We start from the raw sequence: 13,430 nt of genomic DNA, 5'->3' as shown, positions 1-13,430 counted from the left end.
ATATTCAGGTCTTCTGGGGATTAAGATGTAGACATTTTTGGGGTGGGGGGCCATCATTCTGCCTGCTACAGTTAATAATGTTTATAGTATGTTCTATAATTATATTCAACACCCAAATTGGATTGTTAAGGGATAGGGCAGAAGTAGCAAGAATCCAGAATTAGGAATCAAAAGGTCAGGGGTCATAGTTTTGACTAACTTGTAAGTTGACTTCAGAAAAATTATTTAATATCTGGGCCTTAATTTCATAATTTTGAGAAGGGGGCATTTGATTAGCCGGTATTAATGTCTTTTCAGTTGTAAAATGCAGTGACTGGACTCATAGGCCTTGGTCATAGATGTCTTTCAAGGTTTATGAAAAAAAAAATTAAGCTAAAAATGCCAGTTACCACCTTCATAACTCCAGGAAAACACTTAAAATAGATAGTTAAGGAAAGTGATTTTCAAATATAATATTTATAAAAACCAAAAACAAAACCAGAGCAAAGCAAGCAAAACAAAAACTTGAAAACAAAAAATAAAATTGGCCAAAACCTTTAAGAAAACATCTATATTCCATTCTAAGATCATCCATTTAAAGGAACACATCCTGTGTAACAAAGATGAACTTCTCTGACTGAATGGCAAAGCTAAAACTCCACGAGGAAACTGTAAATGGCATCTACTTTCACTGTAACAAGATTTTTCATCGTCAGTGAGCGAGTACAATATCATCTAGGTCACATGGCTTGTTAGTGGGTGCCCAGAGAAAAGAAATCATCACTGAAATGCTCCCAGGCATTCCACAGCCTCAAGACCTTCAATAGACAATTGTGTCTAAGACCTTAACTGTGGCCAGCTCTGGTCTGTCAGCAACTAGCTCTGAATAGAGGGACAAGAGACCTTCCCCTGCTATGGCTATCCTTTCTCTGTACCTAATCCAAAAATTCACATTATTTAGAAGACTTAGTGACTATGTATGGATTAGTGTTTTGTTTGGTAGTTAGATGAGACATCCTGGTAGAGTTATTACTATGTTAACTGTTAAACGTTTTCATCAATATTAAGGACAAAGGAGCATTAAAAAACTGTTAAATTTAAGATGACACCCAAGAGTAAAAGTACCCTCTAGTAAGTTGCAAAAGAGCATCAGAATGAGGTTAATGTGGTGCTGACTTTCGCCTGAAGGCAAGGGATTGACCTGAAATGATCCTATCCAGCCTTGTGATTATTTGATTTTATTAGATTTAGGACAAAGCACTACTTTAGCTGTATTACAAATATTATTACCAAATAATGAGCTTCTATTCTAGGAGATTAAAATAATGCCTCTTAATGTAATAGGGACTACATTACAGCTCCAAAATACAGGGGCATGTACACTATTTTATACTTTTCTATGTTCCTTTTATAGTGCCACCCAACTTCTTCTATACAAATATGCAAGCAAATTAGATTACAGGGACTCCCAACAAAACAAGGAACGGAATGTCTGAGAAGGAGAGACACGACTAACTTTTTTCCCCTTATAGATTCTTGAAAAAGGAGTATTTGGTTAGTTCCCATACTACATGCCCATTGCTCTTGAAGAACAACACTGTTAAGTACCCATTGCTATCCAAGGACGTTCCTGTCTTAATCTGAAATACGCAGAAAAAAAGCAGTATAGGTAGTTAGTAACAATCAGTTTCTTCCTAGGTTGGATAGGGGAAAGACAACCATCCTGCAGTTTGTAGGAAGGTATTCTGTGAAGGGCTGCCCACCAAAAGGTCTGTCAGCCTGGCTTCAGGACGAAAAGTTGGAGATTTGCACCATCTAATTCCTGGTTTTTCTGTACCTAAGTGTACAGCATAGGCATAAAAATAGTGATTTTTCTTGGTGTACACATTGTGAATTTTTTCCCATGGCAACTCAGAAACTGATTAAAGCTGCCAAAGTGATACAAGTCTTGGTGAAGAAGGTTTGGAACCATGGGAAAAATCTGCAAAGCTTTTTATTGGAAGTTGTGCAGTAGCCGGTTCCTGTCGCATGTAAACACAGCTACAAATTCTTGCCGACAGGAAACTGTCTAAACACAAATTAGTTACCATATGAGGTAATAATGGGATGCACAGGGACTGCTTGCAGCCCCAGCAAGGATATTGCTGGTGTGCTTCTCCAGGATTTCTAGGGACTTATTATTATTTAATATTTAGACAATTATATGCTACAAATGTGCTAAGCAGCAAACAGAAACAAAAATTAACAAGAGCTTAGCTCTTGGGAATATCCTATGTTCTAGATGAGACAACATTTACATCCAGTTCCCAAAAAGTTTACCCACTAAAAAAGGATTGAACTTTCTATCTGATAAAAGGAATGAGATTAGAAGCCATTCTACTGCTTTGGGATATAGGTAGAATTAGGACATGATTCAGGTAGCTAGGGTTAGCTTATGGTCTCTGATATTCCTTTGTTTTTCTTAAGGAATTATAAAGAATCTGTCACTTAAAAAATATTACTGAGGACTACTAAAGGTTAGGATTTTTGACGTTCTTCCTAGTGTAATAAGAAGAGCAAAAAGTCACAGACATGAATCTTAATCAAATTTTGAAACTTAACTGTGTTATATGTTTTTTTTTTTTTTGAAGAGTCAATTCTTAAGGTCACATTTTGACACTTTCCTCAGGCAGAAGCAGATAGCTAAGCTATATGAGCCATGATAATGGGGTTAAGCAAAACAGTTTCTGTTGACCTTTAAACAATGTATCATCTCCCTCTTTGTACAATAGTAAACCATAGCAGCGGTCACAGCAATAGTAGTATCAGTTGCAACTTATTTGTGTATTGTTTTGTTCATCTTCACAGATTTTTGAGAGAGGCATAGTATCTTCACATTATGGATTAGGAAACTGAAATTCACAAACATGAAGCACATTATCTAAGGTCACAACCAGGAAGGTTCAGACCCAGGATTTGGATCTGGTCTGTGTTTTATGGAACACTTACTTGTTGTGTTAGGCTGCACCACTTCTGACGACGTACAGACCTCATAGGTAACAATTCTTACGTCTTCACTAGCATAAATACTATTCTATATTTTTAAAATGTCAAAACAAGAGAAGATTTTTTATGAAATTCTTTAAGGTATATTTACCCAAAATATAATGAGGACTTGAGCTTGTGGTAGGCTGCTCTTGGATAAACATTTGAATGTTCAGGACTGGAGCTTGACAAACTGCCTGTTTGCTTCTCACTGACCCACTCCCTGGAGGAATAACTGTTTGGGATAAAAGTCCTCATTTCTTTCTTCTCTCTAGTGCAAATGCCTTCGGGTCAGCATAGTCTCTCCCAGTTATAAGGTTACATACAGGTTATATAATCTGTTCTCTGCCTAGAGTATGATTTTTTCCTTTCTTTGGCTAACGCTGGCTCATCTTTAAGTTCTCAGCTGAAGCCTCATTTCCTCCAGTGGCCTTCCCTGACCCTAGAGTTGGTCATTTCCCCCCTATATATCCAGCTCTTTGCTCTTCTTGACAGCTGTTACACAATTTTGCAATTCTTTGTTTAAAGTCTGTTTTCCTCTGAAGGGAGGAGGGCCATATCTGTCCTTTTTTGGGCTTGGTATATATAGGCATTTACTATCTATTTGTTGTATCGACAGTGGACAACTGCTTCTACTTAGGAAGACATTCTCATCTGGAGAGGCTTAGATGGACCAGTGTGGTATTTGGAGACAGGAGATAGGGTCATCAGCTTAGCCAACTCTGTATTAGGCCTTTGAGGAATCACTTTTCTTTCTTTTAGTCCTTATCTTCACGACTTCTACCATTAGAGATAGTGTTGGGGCCTTGAGGTTGCACAGAAGAACCATTCAGTCTGACCCTAGTCTGGTCCTTAATCTTAAAGGAGCATGAGGAAGAAAAAAAAACAAACAAACTGGAGATATCACAATTCCAGATTTTAAGATATATTACAAAGCAGTAGTAATTAAAACAGTATGGCACTGGCATAAAAATAGACACATAACTTAATGGTTTAGAACAGAAAACCTAGAAATAAACCCACAATTACATGGCCAATTAATCTCTGACAAAAGAGGAATGAACACACAATGGGAAAAAGACAGTGTCTTCAACAAATAATGTTTGGGAAACTGGCGAGCTGCATGCAAAAGAATGAAACTGGACCACTTTCTTTCACCATACACAAAAATGAACTCAAAATGGATTAAAGATGTAATGTGAGACCTGAATCCATAAAAATCCTTAAAGTGAGTATGGGCCGTAATCTCTCTGATACCGGCCATAGCAGCATTTTTCTAGATGTCTCCTGAGGCAAGGGAGATAAAAGCAAAAATAAACTATTGGGACTATATCAAAATTCTTTCTGCACAATGAGGGAAATAATCAACAAAAGTAAAATACAACATATGGAGTGGGAGAAGATACTTGTAAATGACACATTCGATAAAGGGTTATTATCTAAAGTATATAAAGGACTGGTACAAATCAATACCCTGAAATGAATAATGCAATTAAAAGATGGGCAGAAGACATGAAGAGACAGTTCTCCAAAGAAGACATCCAGATGGACAACAGACACATGAAAAGATGCTCAAAGGCACCCATATCAGGGAAGTGCACATCAAAACTACAATGAGATATCACCTCACACCTGTCAGAATGGCTAAAATAAAAAAAAAAAAAAAAACCACAAGAAGCAAGTGCTCACAGAGTATGTGGAGAAAAAGGAACCCTTTGCATTGTTGGTGGGAATGCAAATTGGTGCAGCCATTGTGGAAAACAGTATAGAGTTTTCTCAAAGAGTTAAAAATAGAACTACCCTATGATCCAGGAATCACACTACTGGCTCTTTACCCTTCAAACACAAAAACACTAATTCAAATGGATACATGCACCTCTTTTTTTTTTTTTCAATTGCAGCATTATTTACAATATCCAAATTATGGAAGCAGCCTAAGTGTCCATACACTTCGATATAATGGACAAAGAGGGTGTGGTGTATGTATACAATGGAATATTGTTCAGTCATAAAAAAGAATGAAATCTTGCCACTTGCAACAACATGGACAGAGCTAGAGAGTATAATGCTAAGTGAAATAAGTCAGTCAGAAAAAGACAAATACTATATGATCTCACTCATATCTGGAATTTAAGAAACAAAACAAATGAGCAAAGAAAAGAGAGACAAACCAAGAAACAGATTCTTTTTTTAAAAAATTTTTAATGTTTATTTATTTTTGAGAGACAGAGACAGAGCACGAGCAAGGAAAGGGCAGAGAGACAGAAAGACACAGAACCCAAAGCAGGCTCCAGGCTCTGAGCTGTCAGCACAGAGCCTGATGTGGGGCTTGAACCCACGGACCATGAGATCATGGCCTGAGCCGAAGTCAGTTGCTTATCCAAATGAGCCACCCAGGTGACCCAAGAAACAGACTCTTAAAGAGAAAAAAACCGATGGTTACCAGAGGGGATATGGGTGGGGGAATGGGGAAGAAAGAGGATGGGGATTAAGAAGTACACTTTACATGGTGAAGAAATTTAAAATGATAATAAAATAGGAATAATTGGTTAAGTTGAAATAAATATTTATTGAGTCCAGTGTGCGTACACAAGAAGTCAGGAGCATGAGAGTCCTAATTCATAAGGACTTCTCACTTGGAAAGAAGGCTTGATGTAATTTAGGTCTAAAACTGTCTAGCTGATTGATAATAGAGTGTTCATGATTTGACCTGTAGTCTGTGTATCATTTGTAAACCAGGAGCAGGTCAGGTATCTTGCTGAATTGGAGTTCAAAAGTGAAAGCCATTTTTATTAGAACAGTAACTAAAAAAAAATCTACTGGGCTTAAAGTCTTAAGATTTGGAATGTAGGGCCAGTTTTGCCATGATCTATTTTTTGGAGCCCTAAGGAAGCCTGTTCTTGGTCTTAGTTTTGCCTTCCCAGGGTTATTCAGAGGCTAAGATGAGAACATACGTGGGAGAGAATTTTAATAGTTATAAAACATAAACTTACTCATATTGTAGTTCATGTTGCTTCAGAAAATCTTCCACAGTGAAAATATCTTCTGCTTTAACACGGAAGTCAACTGTACTGTGAGGTTTAATCTGTGTGACAGAATCTGGTTTCCAGAAGTCAATCTGAATAAAGAGGAAGATATATTGTATTTGACACCTATAATTCAATGGGTGAATTATCATCAAGCACGCTAGTACTCTACTCCATTGAGTTATTTTTAAATTCAAATCATCCATGAAATCTCTTAAAAACATTTCCTTTGAGTGAACAAGTTGGAACCAAAAGTTAGATGTTAATAACAATGTTTACACATACATACATGGCCTTAACTGATTATCATCAAACATGAAGAACATGTAATTGTTTCCCATAATGCTAGTTAGTTGCAATGTTTTCTATAATGGTTCTTTTCTATTTATTGAGTTTCTGGAGCAGTTTCTTATTGAGATAGTGGTGTTTGTGGTAATGGATATATGTGCTGGAATGAATGATGATGAATTAACTAGAACCACAAAATTTAATAGAAAGAGATTGAGCTTTCATTTTTACTTTTGAATTGATGTATTTTGTTCATTTGTACTTGGAACTCAGCACTGTTCTTGCCACTGTAATGTGTAGAACCAAGATCTACATCTCTGACCTGTGGAGGATATATCAGAGAGGAAAAATGCCTCTTTCCACAGTGGTCATCTTGGCATCATGGCCAGAAACAAAGTGCTCTCAAAGATCCAGACATTTTCATTCATTCAATTATTCATCTGCTGTTACTAGGGACCTATTATGTGCTAGGCTCTGTGCCTGAAACTAGGAATACATTAGTGAGCGAATCAAACATAGCTTCTGTCTTTACCGGGAAGGTTTTAGAGACATTTATGCACAAAAATAACAGGATGACGTATTTGAGAATTCTATTGTTTTCTCTTTTGGATGTATGGTTTCAAGTCTCCTTTTTTTTTACCCCCATGGAAAAACATTAACTAAGGATGTGTTGCCTCTCTCAGGTGTCTGTTTTCCTGTTTCTTCCTTGAGTTGAGAAAAGACCTTGAAGCCTGAGGTGATCCTGACAGTGGGTCTTTCTCTGCCCCTGAGTCTCACCCAGTCCCTGTTTATATGTTTATGAGCTAGTCTCCAGCCTGAGGCAGGTGATATTTAGGATCACTGTTTGGAAACTTAGAAGGGAGTTTGGGCAAGACTTAGAGGTTGTTCAATTGAAACTAATTAGGTAAGATATTAACATGACTCAGTTTCAGGTACACTTGCCTATGGAGAATCCAATAACCTATATCCTGTCCTGGTAATCTTGAGACCATTGTAGATATCTAGTGGGTGCTGAGTCATGAGTCAGGACCACAGGGAGTGTCAGGGCAGTAGGAGGCAGAGACGTTAGGACAATATCAGAAGGGATTCCAGAAGAAAAGTGTGATTGTCAGTAAGGTGTTGAAAGGAGACAGTACTGATGATTTGATAAGGATTAGCTACAGAATGTGATCTAGTGAGTCATAGATGAGAAAATAAAGATGAAAGTTAAAAGATAGTGGGAGGAGGTATAAAGGCATGCCATGATAAGAACAGAGAAAACAAGGGTCTGGTGATGAATTCTAGTTAGCCAACATGGTAAAGAGAAGGGCAATGAAGACAAGCACATTATAGGAGAAAGCATATTTTTAAAAGTTAACTCTGAATTTGTGTTCCTAAGAATGCTTGTCCTTCCAAGGTGGGATGGGAGAGGGATGTGTATCTTTATTATAGATACAGAGGTTTTGAATTGGTAAAGCACACAAAGTCTTCCAGACATCAGTAGGGAACTTGACAGTGCCCCACCCACACATAATGCTGGGACCTTTTAGTGTACTCAGGGGACCCCTTACGTCCCCGAACTTCATCTCTGTGAAGGCTCTTTCCCCTGGAACTGGAAAAAGCCAAGCTAACAGCTTGCAGCAGCCAGGAGGTGGCAAAGAACTCTTTACAGAGAAGCACTCAACCAGTGAGCCTGGGAAGTGGATGTGTAAATATTCCAATTCTCTCATTTCTTAGGTGGGATAATTCTGAGGTGGGCGATTTTACCCTTTCTTGGAGTTTCTCTGTAGGAGTAAGCTCTAATCATCGTCTATGGTAGTTGTCTTAATAGTATCCCCTTTGTTGTCTGCCTTCCATTCTCTGCATCACTCTTCACTTCTTTACCAGTGTTCCTTGTACTTCCCAAACAAAATCTTGGCCCCCAAATCTTTGTCTAAGATTCTACTTTGAGGAACCTATATTAAGACACTAGCTTTTCACTTAGAGCAGCATGTACCTGTATGATATCTTGGTGATGGTTCTGATACAATCTTCAATACATTCAGTGCCAATTCAGAATAGCCTAATTGCTTTATGAGTGGGTTTTCTTTGTGATATTAAGTTGAAAGCTGCCTTTCCTAATCTCTTACTTCTTACTCATTGGTCTTGGCTCTCTGAAATATTGGGAGATCTCTCTCTCTGTATCTGCCTATCTACACACATATCTGTATCTATATGTCTGTATTTATATCTCTATATCTATCTGTCTGTCTGTCTATCGAGACTGAGAGAGATAGAGACTTTTAAGATTCTGCAGTGAGAATGATAGATTCTTTAAAATGGGGGTAGAGAAATTTCATGAATGTGTTTTTACAGAAAACTTGAAGACCTAACCTGAGGCACTATAAATTTCAGTCTGACATGGGGAAAATTTGTCAGCAAATATACCAGCATCCAACGCTATGAAGTTCTTCAGCTGTGATGCAGACTTACTATACTGGAGTTAGTTGCTAGTGCTTCTTAGGAGAAATGGAACCAAAAATCAGGAAGAACTCTATAGCCTCATAGATGTTTACCAATGTATCAAGCATGGATAAAATTAATAAACTCAAAATATTCTCACAAGGAGATAAATATACATTTCAGTAATCACCAAGACCATGTAGCGAGATCTATGTCTGAAATATGGAAATAGAGTAAAATATATGATGTGAGATATGGGGAATTGAATTATATGTTAAGAAATTGTAAAACTGAGGTTATAAAATTATAAATCCAGGAAGCTGAGTTAAAAAAACTGTAAAGAGCATTTGTTGGAGGATAAAGGAATATCTTTAAATGATAGCACAGTGGGAATGTTAACTTAATCAGCCAGCTGGCTAATAACTGAAGAGTCTTTCTTAAAATATATTATAGAACCAACACAAAAGCAAGATTAAGTATGTCCACTGTAAATTCTTTTAGGCTTTTAAAAGAATAAATAGTGGTGTTGGAGATCTTTGGTTCTTTACAAATTTACACAGTTTGTTTCTTCACGTTGCATTTGACTATAAGTTGAACATCTGATAGACTATTTTATCTTGATGGAATTTTCCTTTCCTGTTTGGAGGGTTGACTTCTAATCCAGGCATAGTTCCAGACAGTAGGGAGCAACTTAGTAGTATAGTGGGAGTGATGAGAACACTGGAAGACTGTAACCATGTTACTCTGGGCATATAGACGAACATGGACCTCATCATAGAGAAACAGAGTTCAAGAAAGCACAGAGCAAAGAGGATAGGTTTTATGGTTAGTGCCTGCAATAAAGGAAAAAGTGCAATTCTGATTACAAGGAGATAAAATAAACCCCTTAGTATATAATTACAGATGAAAAGGGGAGGCTGCTAGAGTCCTATGTCATCACAGATCTCTCTAGTGTATTCAACTTGTGAGAAGATATGTTTAAAAGCTGGGAGGAAGGACACATAGCCAAGGATGAATACAAAGACTAGGTGCCCTTGTAATGATCTTATCAGGAAGGCTATAGTACAGAATATGCTGCACTTGCAGATTGCTAAGGAGAAAAAAATATCTCCTTTTCATTCATGTGGGAAACAAAATGAATAAAGAAGAAATGTGCAGTCCCATTGCTTAGAGACAAAGCATGATGCTTGCAGCAGGAAGAAAAGAAAGTTTTCCCGTTTAACTGTTGTTTGGCTTTTGACTTTTCCGAGGGGGTATACCATTTCTTGTTTCTTCTGCTTCCACTGAGAGATGAAATTGCCATAAGTAAAGAATTTTTCACATGTTACGATTTTTAGTAGAAATGCCTTCTTTGGAAAGAGAACATAGAGGCCCAAGATAGATGAGGAGACAGGGGATTATACTGGCCATGTAAATTGCATTTATATTCCAGTTGTAGTGATGATAATAATAACAAATTCTTAAATAGTTATCACTATGTTCCAAGTGCTTCACTGATATCAAGTCTTTTAAATCTCATAACAATCCTATAAGGTAAATTCTGTTATTCATCTCATTTGGCAAATGAGAAAGTTGAGATCCAGAGAGATGTCTAAAGTCCAGCTAGCAAGTGGTAGAACCAGGAATTGAATCTAGGAGTCTGAGTCCAGATTCTCTGCTCTTGACTATTGTAAAATGCTGAATTTTAGGTAACTAAAATAATAAAGCACATGTGATTGCAGAACTTCTTCAGCAATCTTGGAGGAATCAGAGCTTGAAGGAATCACTGAGGAGTGGAGGGGGTAAATCTTGGATTTCATAAGGAGGAAAACAGGTGAATTCCAGAAGCAGGAGCTCGTGGGGTTTAGCATGGATTCTGGCAAAGCTGTGGAGTAAACTGGAAGCAGATGGATTGTGAATGCTCAGAAAAGGAAGCTGTGATCCCTGGGAGCCAGCATAGTTTAAAGCAAGAGTAAGTCAGGCCTAATTAACTTCATCTTCTTATTGAAAGAGACCACTAGCCTGATATAATGCTGAATCTAGATCTTAGCAAAGCATTTGTAAAGTCTCTGCATTTATATTCTTCTTTACAAGCTGGAAAGCACAGTGTTAGCTGGAGCTGACACCCCAGTAATGTGGGTAATTGAGCAAACATCTGAGGATAGTTGGTTAATGAATCACTTTCAATACTTAACATATTAGAAGCTCTTGATAAATATGTATCGAATGAATGAACCATGAAGGAGGCCTCTAATTCTGTGCTGACCCCTGATTGACTTAATATTTATCTTTATTAATGACAAAGATAAAAGTCGGGAAGGAGTGCTTGTCAAACTTGCTGGTGATGCAAAGCTAGGGGGAAGAATTATTTCCATGGATGACTGAATTAGTTTTTTAAATGATATCATCATGCTGAAAATAAACTATAAAGATAAATTTTAGCACAGTAAATCTGAAATCCTGCATTTAGGTAAAAAATAAATTAGGCAAGAAGAAATAATACCTTGTCTAAGAATGATTCATGTGAAAAAAGAATAACCTACTGGTTTCTATTGGCCATAGGCTTATTATAAACTAAGAGTATTCTTTAACTGTTCAAGATGTTTAAAAGAATCTCAGGCCCCATTAACAAATGTCTGTTTTACAGATGAAGACAGGCAATTGTCCTATTATCTAGTACTGTATTAATCTAATGTATCTAATACTGTATTAATCAGAGCATACCTAGAAGTCTAGTGCCAATTCTGAAAGCTACATTTTAAAAAAGAAATACAGACAGATTGAGCTATATCCAAAGGTGACCAGGAATGATCAGTGTAAACGAGTGCTAAGAGAAATGATAGAAGGCCTGGAAAAGGTAAATCTTAGACGTAAGACAATATTTGGCTCAACTAAGTCCAATGGGCCAAAGTTAGAGGAGGTAGCTTTCAGCTTCATGTAACAGTTGACTTGTGAGGCAAATGGGCTACTCTGAAAAGCAGCATTCCTTCCATCCTTAAAAGTTCTCAAACAGTTTTTATTAAGGCTAGCAATCAGAGATGGTATTTCTATGGAGGAAATTCCAGTTTGAGTAGAAGGCCGGAATACATGACTACTTATTTTCTTTCAATATTAAACTTTTGAATCTATTTCAGATTATGACACTGTACCTTCTTCTTCTTCTTCTTCTTCTTCTTTTTTTTTTTTTTTTGGTCCATAACTTAAAAGCCAAAAGAAAAAAAAAAACCCTATAAAAAGATAGATAGATAGATAGGTATTTAGGGGTCTAGCAAATTATTTTGGTTTATATTTCATGAAGAAACAACTTTGGCCCAAGTGAGCTATTTGTGGTCAACAATAGCTTCCTGCTACACTACATATATAATTAAAAATATCAGTTATCATCCCATATTCAGTGGATTTACTTTAAGTAGTATAGAGATTTTGGTTTCTTGAAAGTAAAAGAAAAGTATGGAAATCATTCATGGCTTTTTACCTTCTTTGCCCCCAACTCCTTCATGTCATATCATTAAGAGGACCTGAAGCAAGGTCATGAAAACTCAAGCTGTTTGATTTGGAATGAAAGAAAATCAAAGGGAACAGATGATACATGGGATGTGGAAATGAATTTCAAGTTGGACAGAAGCCCAGTTTTTCAGTAATATCCAAGTTGATCATTTTTCACTTTTGCCTTAGAAGGGAAGTGACTGTACATTAGATGTTCTGTGACCTTTGCGACTGTTCCAACTCATCCAGTTGTCATGTCCTGTCAACTCCTTCAAAAGTTACCATGGATTTATAATACTATAGGGCTATGGCAATCTAATTTAGGCAGGGGGAAAAAAAAGGTATTGTGGCATTAAATGTTTTTCAGTTTATTTCTTGCTATAGTTAATATTTCAGTCATTCTTCCTTTGATGGAATCACAGTGCACTCTAAGATTTTAAAGTAATTGTGAAGCAAACCTATAGTATTGGATCATTATTTACCTGGGTGGTGCTGGCCAACTCACGGAGTAAGCTGATGTGATTTTCATCTTCAACATTGACACGGAACACCTTCTCACTGAATGGCGAGGTAGCAGAAGAAGAAGAGAAAATGTAAAATTTGGTAATGCATTCAAATTTGGGGGATAGCAAGGAAGAGGACTTGCTCATATAAGGAGTTGCTTACTTACCCTTCAAAGTGCTCACCAGAATGGTGAGCAGATGCTAGGGCCACAGTCACAAGAAGTAAGAGCACCAACATTGTGACTGACTTGGTCCTTTGGGTGTGTTTCACCTGCATTTATAATCCAAGGTGGTGTTTGTTTTCTTCTTCTGATTGCAGATAGGCACTATCAAATCTTGATTAATGGTTTTCCTGGCATTGTTGCCTTGGTAGGTGTGTAAAGTCTGAGAGGATATCTCTCTCAACACCTGTGGATACAGAGCAAATAATCTCAAGTTCAACCTATTTAATTTGGATGTTAGGCCTTGAATAGTTTGGAGGTAAATGAGTTTTAAATAAAATCTATTTTATAATTTAAATTCTTCGTTGCCAATTTGTATGCCTTTTATTTCTTTTGTTGTCTGATTGCTGAGGCTAGGACTTCTAGTACTATGTTGAACGACAGTGGTGAGAGTGGACATCCCTGTCATGTAAGAAGTCAAACTTTCACTCTTCACAGATGACATGAATGTGTGGAAAACCCAAAAAACTCCACCAAAAAACCTGTTAGAACTGATATACATG

At 37.1% G+C, this 13,430-nt stretch overlaps 1 protein-coding gene across 1 annotated transcript in view; it reads right to left on the bottom strand.

Annotated features, from left to right (window-relative positions):
* Window positions 1–12,999, bottom strand: part of CPB1 (carboxypeptidase B1) — a 33,543-nt gene extending 20,544 nt beyond the window's left edge. The window contains exons 1-3 of the mRNA XM_058730159.1: window positions 12,874–12,999; window positions 12,686–12,761; window positions 5,997–6,121 (exon numbers count right to left, since the gene is read on the bottom strand). Coding sequence (XP_058586142.1) covers window positions 5,997–6,121; window positions 12,686–12,761; window positions 12,874–12,983 — 311 coding nt within the window. The 5' untranslated portion in view covers window positions 12,984–12,999. The remainder of the gene's footprint in view (window positions 1–5,996; window positions 6,122–12,685; window positions 12,762–12,873) is intronic.
* Window positions 13,000–13,430: the final 431 nt, after the last annotated feature.

The sequence above is a fragment of the Neofelis nebulosa genome, chromosome 5 (assembly GCF_028018385.1).
Source record: "Neofelis nebulosa isolate mNeoNeb1 chromosome 5, mNeoNeb1.pri, whole genome shotgun sequence".
Taxonomy (NCBI): domain Eukaryota; kingdom Metazoa; phylum Chordata; class Mammalia; order Carnivora; family Felidae; genus Neofelis; species Neofelis nebulosa.
This window is presented reverse-complemented; position numbering and strand designations above follow the sequence as displayed.